Source organism: Suncus etruscus, chromosome 11 (assembly GCF_024139225.1).
Source record: "Suncus etruscus isolate mSunEtr1 chromosome 11, mSunEtr1.pri.cur, whole genome shotgun sequence".
NCBI lineage: Eukaryota > Metazoa > Chordata > Mammalia > Eulipotyphla > Soricidae > Suncus > Suncus etruscus.
The window spans coordinates 25,111,845-25,136,466 of NC_064858.1; the positions used below are offsets into that span (position 1 = coordinate 25,111,845).

The following is a 24,622-nucleotide window of genomic DNA, read 5'->3' on the forward strand; positions in this document are numbered from 1 at the left end:
GATTCCAAGTATTCTCCTAACTAGCCATTTTATTTAGAATACCAGACCAGCATCATTAATACCCCCCCCATATGGAAATTGTAGGGATGTTGTCTTTTGCTTTCCCCATACAAGAACTCCTTCAACATACAGTTAAAGAAAGCAATAGTGAGAGTACAAATTACAATTCCTCCTTTTTCTCCTCCTCCTCCCTCTTCTTTCTTCTTATTTCTCTTCCCCCTCTTCCTTTTTCTTTTGAGGGAAGCACAATGAGTGGTGTTTGACTTTGATTTAGCATTCCTGTGCCCTTGCTTTGTTTCAATATTGTACAGATCTATAAACTATTCACCTTTTGAATTCTTCTGTTAGGCCTCCTTCAGTTCCATCCATGTTGTCAAAAATTGCATAGTTTTATTTTATTTTTAAAAACTTTTGGGGCCACACCTGGTGACACTCAAAGGTTACTCCTCACTATATGCTCAGAAATCGCTCCTCACTTGCAGGACCATATGGGATGCCAGAGAATTGAACTGCGGTTCATCCTGAGTCAGCTGTGTGCAAGGCAAATGTCCTACAGCTGCATTATCGCTCCGGCCCTCATAGTTTTATATTTTTTAATAACTGAATTGTATTCCATTATGCATAGGATCCATGTTTCCTTAGTCATCAATCATAGAGACTTGGTTTGTTTACATATGTTGGTTATAAATATATCTGCAATGAGCATAGGAATGCACAAATATTTTTAGATTAGTGTTTTTGTGTTCTTTGGATAAATACCTCAATCAGGTATTAAATCATATGGTAGCTGTTTTTTATTTTTGTTTGTTTGCTTGCTTTGTAACACTTTGAGAAACCTCTATACTGCATTCTGTAGAGACTGGATCAATTTGTGTTCCCACCAACAGAGATTCAGTTTTCTCCACATCCTAGATAACACCTGTTTCAGAGATATGAAGTGATACATTTGTAGTTGTGATTTCCGTTTCTCTGATGGAAAAAATTGTCATAATGAGCAGGTTTTTCTGTTCCAGTTTTGCATATGTATGTCTTCTATGGAGAAGTGTTTCTATAGCATCTCTGCCTTTTCTTCTTCTAGGGTTGTTTTACTACTACTGTGCATGCTGAATTTCATGAGTTCTTTGTCTTCGACAAAGTGTCTTGTCAAATGAATGATATGCAAATATTTTTCTTATTCATTGGAATGTCTTTTTAAAATTAATTTACTTATTTTGTTTGGGAGTCCACACCGAGCAGTGCTCAGGAGTTATTCTCCATTCAGTGTAAGGGATTACTTCTCTGGTGTTCTGGGAAACTAGGCAATGTTGAAAATGGAATTCAGGACTCTTGTATGCACTGTGGAAAGTCTGTTGCACTATCTCTATGGCCCTTTGTTTTTAATCTAAATTAGTGTTCTTTTATATGAGCTTTAAATTTGAGTATTTGGGTGTTACGTTTGATATAAACTAGAATTAAAAACAGTCTGAAAACTTTAATCTTTAGTTTTCATAAGTTTGATCTTTGCATATTTCATAATAATATTGTAGTTGTGACCAGTCTGATTACTGAAGTTGGATTATTTCTGATTAAAGTCAGCTTTCTGACTAAAGTTGGATTCTTTCTTTAAAACATGTCATTAATGTCACTTAAGCATTTGAAAATTTAAATGACATCTCTAGTGTTAATAACTTATAAAACTGAGTGATAAAATAAAACAGCTAATATATGGATATCATTGGTCAAATTACTGAATATTCTTAGCCTCAATTTTTTCACCTGTCTGAAGCATTCTTTATATGTGTTGAAGTTGTTGTGAGGATTAAATAAGATAGCACACATATTATGTTCTAAATTAAAGAATTTCCCACTCTTAAGAAGGAGCCTAAATTTTTTTTTATATTTCAAGGTAACAGTTTGTTTTCTATGTTATAATACAAATGAAAAAAAACGAAGAAATCCATTTTAATTCAAATTTGGATAAAATAACTTCTTTGGACTCACACTCATATTTAATTCAATAAGTTAAATTTTAATGAAAATAAAATTTCTTTAATATATTTATCAAAATCTTTTTCATACATAATATTTCAAATCCAACTTTTTCCATACTTTATAAAAATAAAGGGAATTTCTTTTTTTCGTTTCATGAGTATTGTAGCATCTTGGTTTTCACAAATATGACAATACCTTTGTCTTTTCAATTATGGATATGTCGTTGTGAGAAGAAAACCCTTTTTTTTCTTGCTTGAAAGAATAATACAGCAGATAAGATACTTGCCCAATATCAGGCATACCTGGGTTCAGTCTCCTGCATCTTAAATATTCCCCCAGAGCCATGAGTGACTCCCCTGTGCATAGAGCCAGGATTCGGCCCTGATAACACTCAGGTGTGGCCCCCAACCCCAAACCAAACCAAAAACGAAAAACCTTTTCCCTTTGAAAGGAAAGCCTTTGTGTAGTAGGAAAGTTGTGGTGGTGTCATGATAGGGAAAGAATTTATAGCAAGTAGAGTTGGCAAAAAGCAGACAGCCAAAATTGGTTTCCTTAACCCCTCAAGTCTTCCAACAGTACAGAACTCATCTTAGGCTTTCTCTGGAGTGATGTGATTTGGTTTCAGATCATTTACCCTCTGCAAGTTATAAGATATTTTATTATTAAGTTAGTCTTATCTGTGTATTTTGAAGGAAAAGAAAATTGGGCATAATGTAACACTAATAATAGTATTCATCAGTCCCTCAAATGCCCCATAGAAAGGGTATATTCCTCATAGGTGGTCTTATCTTCTCTGAGTATCTCTCTGCATGCTCCAAGAAAAAAGATAGTGAAGGAGGGTCAGATGATTGTTTCTATGAGACATTAGACATGTGAAAATAATATTGTGTAGTCTTGAAAATTCAGCTAGCTCTGGCATCCATCCAGTTGGGTAAGCTTCTCCAGCAAAGAAGGAAGGTGCTAGTGGGCAAAACAGCACACATTACCTAAACAAAAAAGATAAGAACATGTTCACAAAAATAAAATAAAATAAAATAAAAAGGCTATCTGATAGCAAATAACCATTTAACATGGTGTGGCTTCATAGCAATAATCAGAATGTTGTTTCATTTTGAATTACACAGTCAATTGCTTGGGCATGATTAGTAGTTTACTCCCCTACTAAAGAACTGACTGACCCAAATTTACTTTCTGTGCCTAGTTATTTGGAAATCTTTCTATTCTACTTTTATGTCCTTCATATTCTCTCTCTCTCTCTCTCTCTCTCTCTCTCTCTGTTTTTTTTATTAATTTCTATTTTAATCCTGTTAATACTTGTTTCCCCCCTTTCTCCATTTATTTTCTCACTTGGCTATTATCAAATTCAAATTTATTACCTTTGAAAATATTAGCTTAATTGTTTTAAATATATAGTAGCAATCCAGATATGAACAGGTAGTCAGGGTTATAATTGGGAGTATTATAACAAAAAGGGAAGGTTGTTAGAGGAAAACCCATCAGTGCCTATTTCTCCTTTATGAGGACTAAAGAGAATTGACACCAAGCCTAGAGTGTTTTCATTAATAATTCATCTTTCCTATTAATAAGCCATATAGCATCATAAGCATGTCAGTGATATGGGGCTTTCATTTAGACCAAACCACAAATATCTCATCTTTACTCGCTCTCCCATTAGAATCAAACTATGCTTCAGAGATTAACAAGTGAGAGTTCTCTAAGAAAGGAAAAAAACAGATAGAAACCCAGCTCATGATTCTTATATGAAAAAGTATTGCACAACTGGTTTTTCAGCATTAGCTGAAATGGAAAGAATTATTTTCTTTTTTTATGTTTTTCACTTAATATTCTGCTCTCAATACTTATGCCCCTCTTAACTGGTGAGTGGAGTCCCTCTCACTCAAGCCTTGTCTTATTTGTTATCTAGATCCATATGGACTGCTCAGGGATAAAGATAAATCCTAAATTTTGTACTATTTTTGAAATATGTATAATCTCTAGGATTAGCAAATCTCCAATTTTTTTCTCTTTTGGGAAAAGGCCAAATGGCTAGGAGTTATAAGTCACTATTGATTCACATTTGTTTGGGTCAGTATATATTTTGTTTTGATTTTTATAATAGAAAATAAATATGGGACCAGAAGGATAGGATAGTGCACAAGGCATTGCATTGCATGTATCTGACTCAGGTTGGATTCCTGGACCAATATGGCCTCCTGAGGATCAGGAGTAACCCCTGAGCACTGCTGGCCCCCAAACGAAAAACAACAACAAACATGAAAAGGCAAATAAATTTAATTTTTATGGGGCTGGAGCAGTGGTGCTAAGTGGTAAGGTGTCTCTGCCTTGTGCGCAATAGCCTAGAACCAACCTTGGTTCGATTCCCGGTGACCCATATGGCCCTCCAAGCCAGGAGCGATTTCTGAGGTCATAGCCAGGAGTAACCCCTGAGCATCATCAAGTGTAGCTGAAAAACAAAAACAAACAAAAAAATTAATTGTTATTCTGGGAACAAAGTTCTTTGAGTTTAAACAACCATTAAAATCAGCATGAGCATCCCAGATTTCCTTAGTTTCTTTGATCCTCACAGAAGTGAACATTTTTGTGGTACTGCTCCAGATTTACTCCTGGCTCTGTGCTCATGGATTATTCCTCGTGTTACTTGTGCATCTTATGTTTTTCTAAGGTTGAATTGAGCCTGGCCAATAGATACAACTAGTGATTTAAATCCTATTATTATCTCCTTTGTTTTAAGTTTAAGTTTTTATAAGTAATACTTAAATACTAATTATTTGTGTTTGTTCATAAAGCTGAGAATCCCTTTTAAAAATCTAAATTATTTTAAAATAAAGTATCACAGGAATTAATTTAAATATTTTTAAAGATATATTTGCTTACCTAGTTAAAGAATGAATGATGAAGTAGATCTTGTATCCACACATAAAACTTTAGGTTGCAATTGACCTATTGCGCTTAAAAGTTTCATTATGTGGCTTTTCATGTTAATAGTGAATCCAAACTATATGTTGCCTCAAACTCTATTGGATTGATATTTAAAGAACTGTTAAGTCTGTTAAAATATTGAGTTAAAGGCAAAGAGCAGAAGTTGGTTTTAGGTGGAATTTTTTTTTGTTGGTTGTTTTGTTTTGCTTTGCTTTGTTTGATGATAAAATCTATAGGTGTATAACCAGAATTTTGTGTCTTACGTTTTTCTGAATTATATTATTTTATTAGTAATGCCAAATCTCTTACCATTATTATTGAAGTAACAATAATAATCTTTACTAATTGATGAGGCAGGGATGTGGTTCTTTATAGCAGATTAGGTGACCCTTTATTTACTTTAGTGCAGATGTGATGTTTAGAAAAATACAAGATGAATTATAAGTGGATTTTATATTATTATACTATAATGGGTAAATTTTCTCAAAAAATTACTCTGGAAAAGATTTGTTAAAGTAGCCTTCAAATTAAATGACTCTGTCTTTATATTTTAATCATCCATTTTATGTTCAAACTTCTTGAGGTCGGTTTTCACATACATATTTGAACCAAACATTGAAGAGCAGGATCCTAAGAGGAATCAGAGATGGTACAAATAAAAAAGAGAAATGTTATATTTTTTTAATAAAAGCTAATTTGTCATTACACTCATTGAGTATGAACTGAATAGACTTCTAACCCTTAAAATACTTTTTTTTTTCTCTTTTTATTGCCTGGAATCTTAAGAGCTTTATCATTTGCAGTCATAAAATGAAAATATACACCAAACCCTCAAAGGGCAAGTATGAAATTAAATTATATTTGGGCAGCTGTAACCTTTTAAAACGATCAGATTCCAGTTAATGTATTTCTTCCTGTTCCAAGTGCTGCCATGGTGTTTGATGGTGGGAAGCAGTCCAAAGGGCATTGGGAGATAATAAATTCACTGTAAATCTCACCCCAAGGCATGTCTTGATACACCAAGGCCTCCATTTAGCAAGGCTGACCTAAAACTCTTGTCACATCCAAAGGTCACTTAGGTTGGGGTTGGTGTGGCCCATCTATCTTTCCTTGATGTAGAGAGTGACAGTTGAAACAGGATTGAGCTCATAAACAGTCATCTGAATATGAAAAAGAAGCTAGCTTTAGAGTGGGAAGGGAGAGTCAAGAGGAATTACCCTTCTCAGTGGGATTGGCAAGTGATGGGCCTTTCAGAGTCCTTGAAGGGTTGACATGCTGATGACCAGAGCTTCTGTTTCCGAGCTTGAAAGGGGCATTACTGGATTAGGCTGATTTAGGATCAGGTATTCTTGACTCTCTTATTTATGTCCCTTCCTAAAGCCTGGGGTCATTTTCAGTAATAGTAAGAGAATCTATTCCCAACCCCCTTCTATTTTAAATAACAGTCATGCATACCCCACTACCCATCACACACACCTTAAATCTGTTCTCTTGACTTATTGAACCAGGACACGAACAAACTAGTAAAAATTTTGGTTTAAAGAAATAAAATGTAATATGGAGCTGAAAAACGGGTTTTTCTTTCTGTTGCTTTCTTCATCCATGTGCATTTTTGTAATATATGTATACTTATAAGATGCATGATATTTAATGCACAATTCAGCACCATTAAGTATATTCACAGCATTATATACTCAGCATCATTATTTTTAGAACTTTTAAATTACCCCAAATGGAAAATCTTATCCATTGAACAATAGCTCTCATTCTCTCTCCCTTCATTCCTGATAGCCTCCATTCCATTTTCTGTTACTATAATTTACCTTTCTAAATACTGCTTATAAATGAGTTCCACTCTGTTTGGATTTATTTTGTGACTGATTTTATTTAGTTTCTTGTTTTCCAGATTCATTCATGTTTTTCTCAACCAAGACCATGTCTTTCTCAATAAAACATTTTTACAGATAACTTTAATCTTTCAAAATAACATGTATTTACAAATAATAAGAATCATAGATATCTAAATCTCCAGTCATAATAATTGTGGTTTATATAGTAGAATTTAGAGAAAAATTAGATACATGCTGGATAGATATGAATGTTTAAGTTTTTATAATCATCTTGAGGGGAAAGGTATTAAGGAATTTTTTTGGCACTTATGTGCTGACTGTTTAGAGGGGTGTGTTTAGCACTTAGTAGGTGTCCAACAAAATTTTAAAATGTAATTTGTATATTAACACCGGAAAACAAAAGTTATAATGGTTGCTTATTTCTTTTACTGCAGCAATTATGTAAGAGAAATAGATTCATCCTTTGCAACTGAATAGGGAAGCCTGTGGTGATCAAATGCTAATAAAAGTCAAGCCACAATGTAAATGCAAGATCCCATTAAAGTGTACTTTTGTTCTTTTAGTTGATATAAAATTTGTGATTTGGGTAGTGCAAATGACTCTTCTCTTATGTATCTTATTCTTTTTCAAATTGTCTAAATAAATCAAGGTCAGTGACTAGAACTAATACCAAATATAATTTTATATGGTTAAATTCTTCATATACATTATACTAAGAGGGGGCAGAGAAATAGTACAGCTTAAATTGCACATGGACCCTTGTTCTATTCCCAGAATCCCATATGGTTCTTTGAACACCACCAGAAATGATTCCTGAGTACAGAGTCAATTGTATACCCTGAGTACTACTGGTTGTAGTCCCCAAATAACAACAAAAGAAATTATACTAAAGAAAGAACAAATATTTAAATATAGATGGGATTCATAATGTTAAAATTTACTTATCCAGATTTAATCCAAGAGTTTTGTATCAATTCAAATTCCATTTTTTTTAAAAAAAAAAAGGGTAATTAGGTAACTCTTACTTCAGAAAAAAGTGGATTATAGGTCCATCAAATTATAGTCCCAGGTCTCATTGTTCACTTTAGGATAATTGTGCAGAAGCCAAGATCTCATTGTGGCATCCCTTTCTTCTCACTTGCCTTTCCATATACCTTTCCTCACAGAAATGGTGTTGACCTCCTCCCAGTCCCCCCTACCAGCCATGTTTTTTTCCCCCAACAGACTGGTTCTGTCAGTACATTTTCTGTTTTATGGACATAGAAAACACTGTCTCTTGGTTGCCCTCTGGTCATATAATCCTGTTTCTAGGGAAGCTTTTTCGGCTTGTCCTACCATCCACATACACACATAACAAGACCAGACAGACTAAGACATGTTTACTGAGAGCTGTCAGAAATGAAAGAGGTGAATAAAAGAGAACGAATCTCTTAAAATTTTAAATTAAGGTACCATGATTTACAAAGTTATCCATATTAGTTTCAAAAATACAGTGTCGAACACTAACCCCACCACTAGTGTTCTTTTAATACTCTCTTCTTCCTTTCACAGTCTGCGACATTGTACTTCTGTCAGGAAGGCTGTAGAATTGCCTTTGTGAGCCATACCCAGACCCTCCTACTACTATAAAAAAAAGAAGAACAAAAAGGATTTTAAGATATATTTGTTAAAAATGGCAAATTCTTGAGACAGAGGAATAGGACAGCTGAGGCACTTGCCCTTCATGCAACCAATCTCTAGCACCACACATATAGTCTAGTCCCTTAAGCCATGACAGGAGTCATCCACTGAGCACAGAGTCAGAATTAACCCTTTAGTACTATTGGGTATGGCACTTAAACAAAACAACAACAATAATTAGCAAATAAAATGTCAATACTTTATAAAGATATGAAGTCCAACATCAGCATCACTAGTTCTGGAACTAGTAAGAATCCTATCGACCTTAATTAAAAATAATCAAAATTAAGTATATGATGATTTTCCCCCTATTATAGATAGAGCTATCCTCCCCAGCTTTTCTAGGGAGCCCTAGGAATCCCCCTGGGTGATATTAGATCTGGCAGTACAGGCCTGATGATAAAGATTCTCTGGCCTGGTCATATTGGGACCTCCAGATTTATACCTGCTGGTGTTTGATGAAGTGAAAGGGTATGCTTTAGTGCCAGGATCAAACTAGGTGCCTCGTTTCTATAAGCCTTGTGTTTCACTCCTTTGGCAATCTCCCCAGTTCCTGCTAATTCGGCTGTTATTGCTGCCATTATTCTGTTGGTGTCTCCTAAAATTTAGATGAATGAATCTAGATGTATGTGTTCTACTAACCAGTACTAATCTTATTATATAGTACTCTACCTTAAAGCCCTATAGGGAAAAATAAGGGAGAGATCTATAGAAAGACATATGTTTAATTTTAACCCCTAGTAGATGAATGCCTATTAGCACTAGCAGTAAAATGAAAGAAGCACAAAAAAGGTTAATGGTTGTATGTGCTGTCTTAGAAAAGCTTCAAGTGTCGTTCTTAGTGTCTCAAGAAATCTTTTCTTTTGAGTCATTTAAGCCCTAATCTTGACTATCATCATTGACTTAGAATTTAGAATAAATTCCTATTTGGACTGGCCAGTAGGTAACAGAACCATAATGCAATGGACCAGGACTAATTCAAGTTGTGGTTGGGAACAATTTTACATATTAGCAAGAATTTTTATGTGATCCATCATGCGACTTCTGTAGGGAGTTCGAACTTTAAGGGCTACTCAGTCTTCAACAACTAGTCCTCACTTCACTCTATCACATTATTGACCCACTGAGAACTTTCTTTCTCGTCTAGAACACACTGAGTGGAGCGGTGACCCTCAGGTAATGTGCATCTTTTTTGGATATGGGAGGCCTAGAGTTGTCCCCAAACAAATCATTCCTGTGGGGACCAAGCATTTTCAAGCACCCAGCTACTTTGCATTCTGGAATTGAAAACATATTTTTTTTAACAACTTAGAATATAACAGAGTCTGATTTAATCGGAACTGACACTTAGTTTCTCTGTATATTGGGTGAAAATGCACCACTCTCCGTGTATTTATTACTCCTACATCTCTGCCCCCACTCTGTTGTTACAAAGGAAAAATGATCGCACTATTATGAACATCACCAAAAACAGGAATTTTGCTTTAACATCTTCCTGACAATGCTCCTCTTTCCTATACTATTTAATATTGGGGAATAATCTTTCACCAGCACTCTCAAAACATGCTTTCCTTTTTTTTTATTGTTACTTTGTAAGGAATCTCAGCAATGTGTTTTTCCCCTATAAATGAAGCTAATTAAAGAGAGAAGCATGATCACTGATATATGAAATATCCAAAGAGCTGTCCTGCCAGTATTCTCCTTACCTTGCCAAATGGAGATGTATTTACTGCTTGGTGACCTCAGGACTAGATGCAGTGCTCGTCTTCCCACAGTAATGAACAGCAAGTCTGGAGCGGCATAAAAAGGGTCAATCGAATAGGTCATACATCATATGGGGAGGCAGATGTTGGAACATATTGTAATGGATTACTGTGCAGTACATGAAGATGGCTTGTGGAGTAGGAAAAATGAGGAGGGAGTGAGAAAGAAAGAAACTATCTGTTGGTGTTTGTCTGCGTGACTCCCACAGATCTATCTGGCTCTTTAAGGAACTGCTTCACTGATGAAAGTCAAGAGTTGTTTTTTTTCTTTTTTTCCTTCTTCTTCTGAGTATTCAAGATTTATTGGTGTGTAATAAGAGGAAGAAAAGCCTTTTAAAATCCAGTACATTTGAAGTGTTTTTTATTTATATGCTTCAGTATCTGCAATGTGACAGAAACAGCATGTGAGTCACATACCTGTGAAAAAGGTCTCAAAATTTAAGTAGGTTCAAATGCAGTCTTTAATTTTTAGCTGGATGCTATCTTCACACCCTCTCCCTGTCCTCCCCTCACCGGTGGCTCCATGCTTTGCCAAGTATCACAGAGTGGGGTTGCATTTAGAGTGCAATAATATAGATTATTGGGGTTTTTACTTGGTGAAAGCAGAGAACCAAGCACTTTAGCATTCAAGCTTTTGGGTATGCATTCGTGAAGGCTTTTTATTGGGAATAGCATCTCTAGCCAGACATCCTATCACACTTTTGCCTCCTAACCTTTCTAAGACATGGTACCCCAGGAAATTAGATTTAAGGAGGTTTGGAGCACACACCTGGGGAGAGGTTTTTCTATGTTGCAGCCAGCCTGGATTTCTTTTCCCCCCAAAGAGCTCAAGTGCTTTGTCTGGAGCTTGAGTATATCATCTCTGAAATGCTCACATTTCTTTTCACTCGGGCCTATCTGACAAACATCTTGATTATATGTGATTTCCCCCAGAGGCTTTGTTCTCTAGCCCCCCTGCTTTGACCCTGTAGCATTTAGGTCAAACCACACAACTACATTCTGTTTTTCACAACTATATTTTGTTTTTGCAATCTGGTTCCTTTGATATGTTGGTTTTACATTATTCTCTTTCTGGACAGATCTGTAGTAAGTCAGAGTGTAACTGTTCTTTCAGTTGAAGACTTTCCCTAAGTGATTGTGTCGACATACGACATACAAAAGGTCTTGAATATCCCACATGGTATGAATTTGTTCCAGTCCCCGGTGTCCCCATATGCCATTCCGTTCACCTTACTCTTATGAAAAACTCCCCAGTTAAAACCCAGTGAGCAGTGAGCTGGAAACTTTCACAGTTTCTCACGCACCATTCATGATTATCTTCTCCTTGTGTGTAAAGAAAATAGCTAGAGACCTGTTCTTAGACCCAGTCCTATCCTCTCCTGTGGTTAGGGGGTTTCCTTCATCCTTCTCTGCCTCCCTCATTCACTCTTTAAGGGATCTAACCTGGAACCTGAGTTAGGAGAACCCACTTACACCCTTAACTGTCTTCTGTGCTTTTTCTCCTGCTGCCACCAAAATGATAGAGAAAAACTACAATCTTGAAATGCTCCTTTTGTACATCTAGTATCCTTGGTGCACACAGAGTGTGTGTCTTTGTTGTCTTCATTTTACACTCCTCTTTTAGAGTTTTAAAAATTTGATTAATAAAAAATATGTGTACTATGAATATGCAATACAATAGATGAGAGGAAATACACTTGTATCATACAATTTGCACTGGCTTATTATAAACCTGTTGAATACTAGCAACATACAGTGATGAAATTGGACTACTGGTTTTCCTGGTAGCCATTCGTTTTGAAATTAAATTTGAGGACTGGGAGGATGGTTGTGTCTTGTGCTGGAGCCCTGGGTTTAATCCCTGGCATATGGTTTCTCCAGCTTTTTTGTTTGTTTTGGATTACAGTGGTGGCACTCAGGGTTTACTCCTGGCTCTGTGCTCAGAATCTCTCCTGGCAGTCTTGAGGGATCAAATGGGATGCTGGGAATCAAATCTGCATCTGTCCTGGGTCAGCTACATGCAAGGCAAATGTCATGCAATTATGCTACCTACCACTCCAGCCCCGATTTCTCCAGCTTTATAGAAATAACCCCTAATCACTGAGGGTATAGTTCCTGAGCACTATCAGGTGTGACCCTCAAACAGAATATCCAAAACATATTTAGATACTAAAATTAAGAAAACATTTACAGTTCAGTAAGGTAATTTTTAAAAAAGATAGGTTTAATTCCAAAGGAGATAGCAATAACTAAAGCATATGAAAAGATGCTTGATGTTTGTTATTTTAGTCATTAGAAGAGAGCAAATTAGAACAACAATGAGAATATAACTTTAGAAGACTTCAAATGAAAAATAGATACCATCACATATTAAAAAATAGAGAGAGAGATTGGCACATTTGTGTGTCACTTATGAGGCTACAACACAGTTTGGCCACTTACCATGTTAAAGAAATTGGGGGAGAGAGTCTCTTTTTCAAAGTTCCCTCTTATAAATCTTAGTTTCACACTCTGTTGGTTGATTTAAGGAAGAAATGAATAAATTTGCACATCTTGATCTACCTGCACTCTCTCTTCATTCTAACATGATCTTGTTGATGTATCAGGACTCTGCCTGGCTCACATTCTGGAACTCTTCTCAGTAACTATTTATTAATTTTTTTTATTTAATTATCATGGTTACAAAATTGATCATTGTTGGGTTTCAGTTATAAAACAATGTACACCATTCTTCACCAGTCTAATCTTCTCACCACCAATGTCTCCTGTTTCCCTTCCACTCTCCCTCTCTGCCTGTATCTAGGACAGGCAATTTCATTCTCTCTCTCTCTCTCTCTCTCTCTCTCTCTCTCTCTCTCTCTCTCTCTCTCTCATTTTTTGATACTGTGCTTTGCATTATTGTTAATGGTGGGGTGCCTTACATGTCACTTTCTTCCCCTTCCTCACTTTTCTCCAGAGAGATCAGTTCCAATTATCATTGTATCCTCCTCTAATATAAATGCACTCACTACTCTGTGGCAAATTTACTACTGTAGGCTAGACCTCCTGACCCTTATCTTTATTGTTTCTGGATATCTGGATATTATTACTATACTATCTCTTTTTTTATATCCCACAAATGAGTCAGATTATTCTATGTCGATCCATTTCTCTCTGGCTCATTTCACTCAGCATAATAATCTCAATGTCCATCCATGTATAAACAAATTTCATGACTTAATTTTTTCTAACAGCTGTGTAGTATTCCATGCTGTAAATGTACCACAGTTTCATTAGCTACCCATCTGTTATTAAGCACCTGGATTATTTACAGATTCTGGCTATTGTAAATAGTGCTGCACAGAACATAGGAGTGCAGAGGGTATTTAGTAACCATTTCTAAGTTGACGTTATGCAATGAGGTAAGTCCATTTCCAGGATGAAAGTCATTCCTTTTCTCTTGAATAGAACTGGGCTTGGGAAACTAAGCAAAGGCTGCAGGACCAAATGTTGAGACCAAGAAGATTAGGAACTTAAATAGAAACATCTCACCATAATTTGTGTGTGACTGTGAATGTTAAATATAAATATTATAAAATTGGCCAGATTAATTATTTTTGCTATTCAGTTTATTAGAATTAAGTACACCTTAATGATTTTGTGCAACAATCATTACATCACTCTCTGCAATTTTTCCCTCCCCGGATAGAAACCCTGAACTTACTGAACAAATATATTTCTTACCCCTGTCCTTGCTCATTATGAACTTGATAACTTTAAACTCCTCTTGTAAGTAAATCGTGTAATATTAGGCCTTTTGCAATGAACTTAATTCACTTAGCACAGATGTTCATGTATATCTCACAATGGCTTAAAATCTCCTTCTTTTCTAAGGCTGAGTCATATGCTGTGCTAAGTCAACATATCCATTCTACCATTTATGGTCATCTTGATGTCTTCCCCCTTTCTGCTACTGTCACTTTATTATGCTATAATTAGGACTAGTTTCTGCTTTCATGTTGGACATATATTCAGAATTAAGAATATTAAATTATAGTTAATCTTGTTAGTTTTTTGTTGTTGTTGAAGGAATGAATAGTTTCCCTAGATGACTGTTTCATTTTACTCCATAGGCAGTTTGCAAAGATTCCTGTTTCTCTTTATCTTCGCCAACATTTCTTTCTGAAAAAACTTTTTTACAACGACCCCCCTCTAAGAGAAGTAGTTTCATTGTGGTTTTATATTTGCATCTAGCTAATTTGAAAGTTTATTTGTCAAAATGTAGACTTTAACATTTTAAAGAGTTCATTAGGTAGATTTGTAAATGATAAAATTTAAAATTTGTTAGATGAGTTTCTATTTGGACTCTGATCTTGGGAGCCTGCAAATTTAAGGCCCATTGTATTTTTTTCTTGAGATATAGTTAAAACACATAAAAAAGAAGACCTAACAATATTAGGGAAATACTGTATTTAAGCTGAAGTTGCTCTGATAATTTTCTGGGAAGAAACATTATGAAAAATAATATACAAAACAAATTTATTCACATTGAAACATGCTGATATGTTTTGAAAGATTTTCTCCAGTACATTAGTTTCTCTTTAAACTCCACATTTAAGTTACATTAAGAAGCTGAAATTAAGCTATAAAGATAACACTTATGGAGCCTTGAAATTGCTTTATGGATTTTTTTCTCACCAATGTTATATTCCTTGTCCTGTTCTTAAAAAAATGCAAACAAATGCTTTTCTTACACACCATATCAAATCTCTAGCCTTCAAGTTTGATATAAACTTTAGAAGTTTGCATTTGCCTATTTTAAAAATTCTAATAAATGATGGCATATACTTTGTTTATTATTTTTTATTATCCTTTTGTTTTGGGGCCACAACAGGCAGTGATCAGGAATTATTCCTGGTTCCGTGCTCAAGGGTCATTCCTGGTGGTGCTCGGGACCATATGAATGCCAAGGATCAAACCTGGGTGGGCCACATACAAGGCAAATGTCCTCTTGCTGTGCTATAGCTTCAGTTCTTGTACTTTTTATTTTGTACACAAATAGTTAAGACACCATACTTTAAATGTTATTGCCAGATATTATTCCTGCACTAAATAAAAAATGTATACCTGTCAATTTCCTTATTGCTTTGAACAGTGTGGTATTATTATTATTATTGTTATTAGGGAGCTTTCTTTTCTGCACTGTTCCAGAAAATTTTAGTCTTTTTGTACATGCTTCCTTGAGAATTTGGAAGTGACTACTGATTTCTCAGTGAGGGTTTTCAGGCTCATCAAGAATAATAAAGTACCTGAACTTTTTATATCATGTCCATGTGTAATTAAACAATTTTATTTTACCCAATTGATTAAGTATTAAAACCGTATACATTTATTTAAGACATTTTTAATCCAACATATTGGATTTTGGTATGAGACTTCATTTGGAAAAAGAATTTTGCTTATCATAATTTTAGATAATTTAACTAAAGTAATATTAATTGCTTGCATAGTCAGGTTAGAACTCATTCTGATATACAGCAACGTAAAAGTTTAGAATATTTTTATATCAGTATTTTTACCATATTACACTGAAAAAATATCAAACATGGGTTTGATCCCCAGAATCCCCATATGTCCTCCAAGCCTGCCAGGAGCTATTTCTGAGCTCAGAACCAGGAGTAAACCCTGAAGACCGCCAGATGTGGCCCCAAATCAAATCAAAAACAAAAAATATATATCATCACCCTTAGCATCTTATCTAAAATTACAATCTCAAAGGTGACTCTTGCCTCAGCTTTATTCATGTTAAAAATATAATATGTGTTTTCTCAAATGTTCAATGTCTTTCTCTTGCCTATATATTTCAACATCTCTAAGGAAATTTTTAACCTGGAAGCCCACTTAGTTGGGTCTCAAGTCCTTTCTGGTACTGTCTCTCACCACTTCCTGCTTCCAACCATCCTCTATGCCTTCTGTAGCAGCTAGTTTATTCCCTCCCCTCTGCCTTTCTGCAAATTGTTCTTCAGCTAGCATGCCACTCTTTTTCTGTGTTCACTTAGGCTACATTGCTTTTCTGGAAATATCTCAGGAAGCTCTGACTTGCTTCCTTTTTCTTTGTACCTCTTATTATAGCAATCACTGAGTTCAGTCTTACTTTTTTATGTTTAGTGATCTTGTCTTGAGGGGGAGAAGCTATTATTATGCAGTTCAATATTTTCTACAGACCCATCACAATCTTAAGAATATACTAGGTTAAAACACACAGACATACATATATTACCCTCTACTTGTTTCTTACCTTATTTAATTTGTAGTTATTGTTATAATCCACTATCAAGCATATTTGCCATCATCTTTTCCTGAATATTTTATACACAATGTGATTCATGTCTTACAATCTTCCATGGCCAGTTTTATTATCTCTTATTAGGGCTTATATAGTTATGGTTCAACTTTCTAGATCAGAGCTTGGAATTTTAGTTCAGTTTACTTTTAACTACTATAGCACCAAAGTAAAAAAACATTGGGGATTGAAAGAACATAACACATTTGAGAAAATAGGTTTATAAGACACAATTGAGTTACCTATGTGTGTATATATACTGGTGTATGTATTCTTAACTACATATAAACTTGCCTGCACCAAGGTAACCAGAATACTCCAACTTAGTCTTTCATGATTGTTTTCTGAGTTGTTTTTGATAATTATCTGAAGTCAGTATGAGAGAGAAGGAAAGAAGGAATAGTGATATAAAGGACGACATAATATAAATAACAGAAACTAATGCTTTGTATATGCCCTTTTTAAACGCCCTTTGTAAATGCCTTTGATTTTATAAATCAAAACAAATCCCTTAGATATTAGTCTCAAGATAAGAGGAAAATTGTTCTGTAAGTCTAAAGTTTTTCTCTTAGTCTGGTAACCTCACAGTGTGACTTCTCTCTTTGTGTTTTAGTGTTTTATATTCAGAAGCTCTGAATTGTTTCTATGTTTGGAAAGACTTGACTTTCACTTTTATAAAAGTATATTTATAGTAATGCACCATCTATTTAATTCTGGGTTGATCTGATTTCCTTTTAAAAAGAATGTTAGCCAGAGTTCTTAAAAGAAATCTGTGTATAGATATACATACACATAAAAATACATACACACATATATAAATAGGTAGAGATGTGCAGTTCTAGAGAAATTTGTTTCTATATATTATATTTATAAACTCTAGACATATAGATATTATTTTACATATGTGTCTGTGTATCTATCAGTAATGATAGGTGGCTTATAGAGTTCCCTGATCTGCCTGTAATTTAAGTGACGTTCTAGAATTCACTAGTTACCCATGTGTTCCTTCTTGACTGTCATCCATTGGTTCAGTATTCTAGATCTTATTCAGTTCAAAGACATATTATTCTTGATATTGCTTCAGAACATGTAATACATGCAGTAGATATTACCTATCCCTTGGGATGTTGGCATTTAGCAATTCAGTCATATACATTTTTAAAGGCTATAATATAACTTAATGTTTGGGGAATATAGGAGTGATTGGTCAAAGCCCAAAATAGCCTATGGTGTTCATGGGCATTTACTGGCTCTGTAGGCTGAAGTGTGCGCTGAAAGTGTCCAGAAGTGCCAGAGACCCAACCAGAGCTGTCTATGAGCAAATTAATTGCTTACCTTCTGTTCTAACTCTGTGACTCTAAGTTATTCATTAAATGGTTGAACTAAAATATAAGTCACAGTCATATATTTTCTAAGTTGCCATCCTCACATTAAACATTTTGGCTTCTCTCTGTAAAACCTGCAGATATAGAGCTCCAAGACTTGAGACCCCATTATGTTTTTGTACTGCAATATAAATGCAAGCAGAAACATACTTATCAAAAATTAAAATGTATTAGAAATAGATATTCCCTACTTTCAAACCTTGGTAATCCAGGAAAACCAGATGTGCCTGGAGACAAGTGCAGCGATCTGGGAGTAGCGGAAAATTGATCACAGTTGGGAAGAGTAGCTCTATGCATTGTCTCCTTGCATCGAGAAAATGAAATATGAGGAGGGCTACGGTGGGCTGAGGGGGGAAGAAAGATCCCCTGTTGTTAGACATACTCTGTGAGTCAGGCTAATGCAATTTTCCTCATAAATTGCTTTGTTTCTATATTCTGTAGAAATTTCAGTAAAGTGAATGATTCTCTAATATTATTGTAGAAAGACCAGTTTATTTATTTTTGTTTTGTTTTGACTGACTGGGCTAAGAAATAATCACTGAAGCAAAACATTGAGTAAGGCAATAACATTAAATATAAATCTATATTTATAAGCATAGTTCTAAATTATATATCAATTATATTAAATATGTAACTATACTAATATATATAACTATATACTTAAAATACTTTTATATCATGTAGTCTATGATATGACATGGAGTTTATCTTTATCATATATAATTTATAATATATATAATATGAAATTGAATTTCAATATAAAATGTAATTGACAATATTCAATTTCATCATTTGAATTTGTTGATTTTTATTGGCTATTTAATATGGTCATTCTTTAGGATGAGCCTTATATTAGTTGCTACTGAAAAATAAACTATGGTGGGGGCCAGAGAGATAGCACAGCTGTAGAGCATTTGCCTTGCATGTGGCCAACCCAGGACAGACCCGGGTTCAATTCCTCTCATCCCACATGGTCCTGCAAGCCTTGCAGGAGCAATTTCTGAGCACAGAGCCAGGAGTAACCCCTGAGCAGCTCCAAGTGTGCCCCAAAACCCTAAATAAATAAATAAATAAATAAATAATTGTTTAAAAAATTTAAAAAATAGTAAATTATGGGACAGGCATTTATCTCAAAGGACTAGAGTTCATGATTTTTGTGATGTTGTGCTCACCTTTCCTCTGTCTGAGCACTGTTGGGCATGGTCCCCAAAATTAAACTAAAAAAAGCAAACCATTTTTTTTATTTGGGGCAAAGGCACATTCAACTGTGCTTAGGGACTGCTCCTTTTCTGTGCTCAAGGATCAGTCCTGACAGTCCTCGGGGGCGGACTATATCTACAGTAGTGGGGATTGAGCAGGGATAAGCAGTAAGTAAGGCAAGTGTCTTACCTTATATACTATCTCTCCAGCCCAGATCATAATTTTTAATTAATAAATTGAATGTCTTGCTTTCATTTGGAATAGAACACAAAAGCTACACTATGTTTTCATGGAAATATAGGCCCATTAAATGTGTCTTCTATTTTCCTTTTTAGATATTCTTGCACACACTGCTCAGTTATTTGGATCTTGTCCCTATATTGAACAGTTTTATCCTTTTTTAGAAAAAAACATAACATTATTTCTTTTAGGAAAAATTTAGATAATCCAGAGAACTTTTTTCATAGTACTTTTCCTTAGGAGCTTTTATACATCTATCTTTTTTATTACAATAGATTTAGCTTGCATGATAAAAGCTATCTACAGAATCTCAAGACAAATGAGGAAAAGAAAATTGAATTGAATTGTACAATATATAATGGTTGCTAAATGGAAATGAAAAGAGTATTAATCTAAATGTTTGATGTGGTTATTTCAATCTAAACCAACTTTCTTAGTTTAAGTTAATATATCATATGGCTATCATTATCAGAGTAAATTTTTCCTGTACTAGTCAATTGAATTTGTTAAAAAAATTTTATTGGTGATTTAAAAAGAATTATTATGTGATGGGTTAGTGGGAGAGAATGTGTTTTAGGCACTATTTTTTAAAACCCAAATCCTCAAGATAATTTGAGGGTTATCTTTGTTTATATATTATGAAGTAAAGTGTACTTCTGGCAGGCATCCAATTAATTTTTATTACTATAGGTAGACTGGCCAGATAATTCTCTTCAGATATTTTCCTGCTGTTCATTCTCTATTTTTTACCCCACACAATGAATAATAAGAAAATAATTGTTACTGGTGCCGATCCCATAAAATCATAAAAGGAGTTAAACACGCCTTGAACTAGTATGAATACATAAGAAAATTATTTTATATATGGAGCTGTATTCTTTCATAATGTGATATACTCACTTTTAAAATCATTGAGAAAGAGCTTTGAGTCCCATTACATGTTGAAGCTAAAATCCCAGATATATGTTATCTTTCACTTCTCTCTTGAGAAGTCAGTTATGAAAGTTGAGGTGACAGTTTGTAAAAATTTTCAGGACACATGAGAAGTGCCTGAAGGAAAACTACCACATCTGAGTATAGGGACTCTCTGAGAGATGCATTTGTTTTATTACTAACAGTCTTTGTCACTGTTTTTGTTTTTGTTTTGTTTTTATAGCAGTTATATGCTGCCCAGCTAGCAGCAATGCAGGTATCTCCAGGAGGAAAGCTGCCAGGCATACCCCAAGGCAACCTTGGTGCTGCTGTATCTCCTACCAGCATTCACACTGACAAGAGCACAAACAGCCCGCCACCCAAAAGCAAGGTACCCATCAGAAGAAGCTGCATGTCTTGCCATTGAGGGTTCTACTTTTTAATTCAGTGAGCTTTATTGAATGAATACAACACATATGTATAGTATAAGATATGTATGCATTCTACATTTTATACAAAGATCACTGATAACTATAACCTCATTGTGAGTTTGACAAAGATTGATAGATTGATAAGATAGGCGAGCATACTTACTCTTAAGTTACAGCCTTATGGAGGTGCTAAACAGGTGCATGGAAAGTTGTGAAGGCTAATTGGTTACCTTGAATGAAATATCATGCAGGGATTTCTCAAGAAAGGGATAACAGTAAGGAGTAGATGTAGGGAAAACTAGATGGTTTATATAAATTTTAGTAAATATCTGTTGCTCAGTTTTTTAAAATATATTTTGACCATATACACAATGATTATTATGTCAATAAAGGAAGATAATAATGTGATAAGTAAGCATAGCAATCTTTTTTGTTTTGGGTCAAGTAAACAATTCTTTTGGGAACATGGAAAAAAATTAGAAGAGATTGAAAGTATTTGAATTATCTTGCTTAGAGGGAGAAGCAGAGAAGATAATTTGAGTTTATCTTTGTATTTGTTCATATCTTAGATTATGATTTGAATATATTAAACTGTCTTGAAATAAATAAGAGGTTTATATTTGTATAAACTACTCAGGGAAATTGAGGTTATTCAGGGAAATAACTATACATTTTTATAATGTTAAAAGCTGTTAAGTAAAAAACTGACATAGTTAACTAGTACCCACAAAGACGATTGTTCTGTCTTTTGCTGAATTACTAGAAAATTATTTTTTTTACATTCAAGCCATGTTGAAATGCTAGTAAGAAGTGTGGCAAGAGATGTCCTAGAGATTGAGAAAATACACAAGTGAAATGTTTTGAAAATGTATTGTAAAGAAAGCAGGCTGAGATTTTTAAGTCACACTTGCTCCCAGACATTCCCCTTGATAACAGACCTTAATCCAGAAAGTGGCTGGGAAAATCATGGGAGCAGTGGAAAGGGGCCCTCTACCTTGTCTTCCAAGCACCTGATTCTGGCTATAGTGAAGAGACAGACACTGTTGGAAACGTTACTGAAGGTATAAGACTCTTTTCACTTCTATGCATCCAAGGTGTTTTCTAGCACTTCTATAAAAAGCACAGCAGTATATGCCTCTTCCATCATGACAGCATTTATTCATTAAACTTAATTTTAAAGCAGTGCTCTTTGGTGTCTCCATGCACCAGCAGTCTTAATATAGTCTACTTAGAGAATTATCTTTGAGCTACATCAATTGCAGTTCCAACATAGCCTGTGACACACAAGTCTGCAATGAATTATTATGCTTTTTTTTCCCCTTGATCTATTAATGTGATTTCAAATCATGTTTTATTATACTGTTTTAAATCAGTACATTTTATCTATAATTTTACATGCATAACTCACTTATATGTCTTCCCCTAAAAATAATATTTTATATCTACAATATCTTCCCAACAATTGATGCAGATGATCAGTAAGCTTGTGATGTCCGTTATCTCCATCCATTTATGAATTCATTCATCCATTCATTCAAATGTTCATTGGACATATTTTACAGTGACAGATTCTTTCTTATTCATGGCAGAAGCAAGGATATTTGGTTTGTTTCACTAAGATATGGGTTCTTCTTTCTTACATATTCATAGGGCCCCATAGACTAAATGAAAAGCAGAACAGTCATTTCAGTAATGCTGACATTCAGTCATCACTTATGTTGTCATATACCTCTTTATTTAGTACTAGTGTAAAGAACTAGTTTTGGTTTCCATAGCCATAGTTATGTATGATTTTATTTATAGATTACTAACTTTTTGAAAACTAGTTTTTGTGAAATTTTTACCGTATAAATCCCCCAAAATTGGGCATTGTATTTATTTTCATTCACAATTATTATTAAGCACCCTTCAAGTTTAATCAGAATGCAGTACCTCTTTTACATCTCATGCATTAATTGAAAGAAGTGTCTTCTCTGTGTAGTACTCTTTATTACACGATCCACAAACACTCTTGGTCAGAAAAGGTGTCTTAAATGCATTTGAGTTTAAGCTCAGCACAGCAGTACAGTTCAGTGGGTAAAATTAAGTAAGATGAATACATATTGCTGATTATTTTAATTAAGAATTTGTCCCCCCCAACCTACAGTAAATAAGAGGACTCATTGCAGTGCATAAATTTCAATTTTTTGTTACACCAGAAATTGATATACATTAATATATATATATATATATATATATATATATACATATACACATAGAGTAACACTTTGGGTTTACAATGGGAACTATTATATTTATTCTTAGTCTCAGTGTTATCTGTGTTTTATGATGAATTTTTATGTAGCTCTAATAAAGGTAGATTTATTTCAATTTATTTTAATAAAAGACTAAATTTTCTGCAGACCTAGCTAATAGAAGTCAAAGGGAATGCTTTACAGAGAAAGTAAATTTATTGTTTAGAACAGTAGGATCATAAGCCACATCCAAGGAGATAACCTGATGAAAATGGTCTCATTGGCAGCTGTCAAAAATCAACTATGTTCTCGGAGTCTTTATTGCCTGCCCTTCTTCCTAGGTGTGCATGTGCCTTTGACTCACAACTCTAGAGAAGGACACAAACAAAACTTATTTGCAATTTGCAAAAATGGAAGGGGGGAATCAAAAGGAGGGGGCTCCAAAAGACTGTAAAATTGTGCAGCGTGAGTCCTCTGATGCATGCTGTTTTCAATCTGCTGTGTGCCAGTTGGAGGCTTGGGGAGTGTGTGCGCGCGCGAGAAAGGATAATGCTGAGAAATGATAGAGTGGCTGTGACCTCCAAGCTCAGCCTGGAAATCCAAGACATTGATTTCACTTAGCATTCCTGCTGAGAAATCTGGCGGAGTTCAGTTGTAATAAAAGAACAAGATTCTGTTCTAATGGTAATGGCGTATGACAGACATATCACTTGGTCTGTCCTCAGCAACAGAGACAGGAGAATTGGAGGAAGGTCACCTGACCTGCCTGCAGTGCTGTGTGAGTGCTGTACTGAGCTTTGAACTACCGCCTGGGAACATAATTATTTATAATATTAAATGATAAGGAAACCTTTAGAGGACTACGGCGAACCTCTGAAAACCGCACTCAAGAATTGTGCTCTGTAAATGTGAAAACACAAAACAGAATCGGGTGTCTTCAAAACCTACAATGGAAAATGTGGATAGTATTGTTTGCTGAGCTGTCTGTCCTTGAACTTAACATTTATTTCATTAACATCTGACATATTGTCATGCATTTTTTTTGCCTTTTTATTATGCACAAGGTCTTTTTCATTTTTCTTTTTGTCAAAGAAAATTAGAAACTATATAAGCATTTTTTTTAAGTTTCACAGGTGTTACATAAAATCTTTATGACTGTCTGCAAACTAATTATTAAATTTTTACTCTCTGGATCATATTCCAGGACTATTTTTGACTGCTCATAAAAGGAGATATATTTAATTATTCAGATTAGTTTAATAACCCATTTTGTATTTTCACGGCTGAGATTACAACTAACATATTAGTAAATAAATAATTGAATGATAGTATGAAACCTTGAAAGTTGGTGTGTAAGAGATTCAGTCTAAAGAAACTTTAAGAAGTATGTGTTTTTCTTGTATAATAGAACGTTTTTGCTAAGGTATTGCTGTCTGTATTGATCTTTCATTCTCTAATACAATGCTGTTGCTTTGAATCTGCTTATGTCCTTCACAGATACTTCAATTGATTTTTTTATAGCATAGCGTTCCTCCACAAGGTACATGCTATATATCCAGTGACTAATCTTTGCATTACCCATTTCTTTATTTCAATAATTTCCCACTTTCTTTATAGTAGTCTTTTAAGAACCACTTGAACTTTGCTTTGTGGTAGTATTTGGTGCCTAGATGGCAACATTTTTTATGGATAAA

The 24,622-nt window shown here is 34.6% G+C and overlaps 1 protein-coding gene across 1 annotated transcript in view; it reads left to right on the top strand.

Annotated features, from left to right (window-relative positions):
- SOX5 (SRY-box transcription factor 5) overlaps positions 1–24,622 on the top strand; it is a 456,537-nt gene that overhangs the window by 357,406 nt on the left and 74,509 nt on the right. Inside the window, exon 9 of the mRNA XM_049783803.1 lies at positions 20,508–20,654. Within this exon, the coding sequence (XP_049639760.1) occupies positions 20,508–20,654 (147 nt within the window). The remainder of the gene's footprint in view (positions 1–20,507; positions 20,655–24,622) is intronic.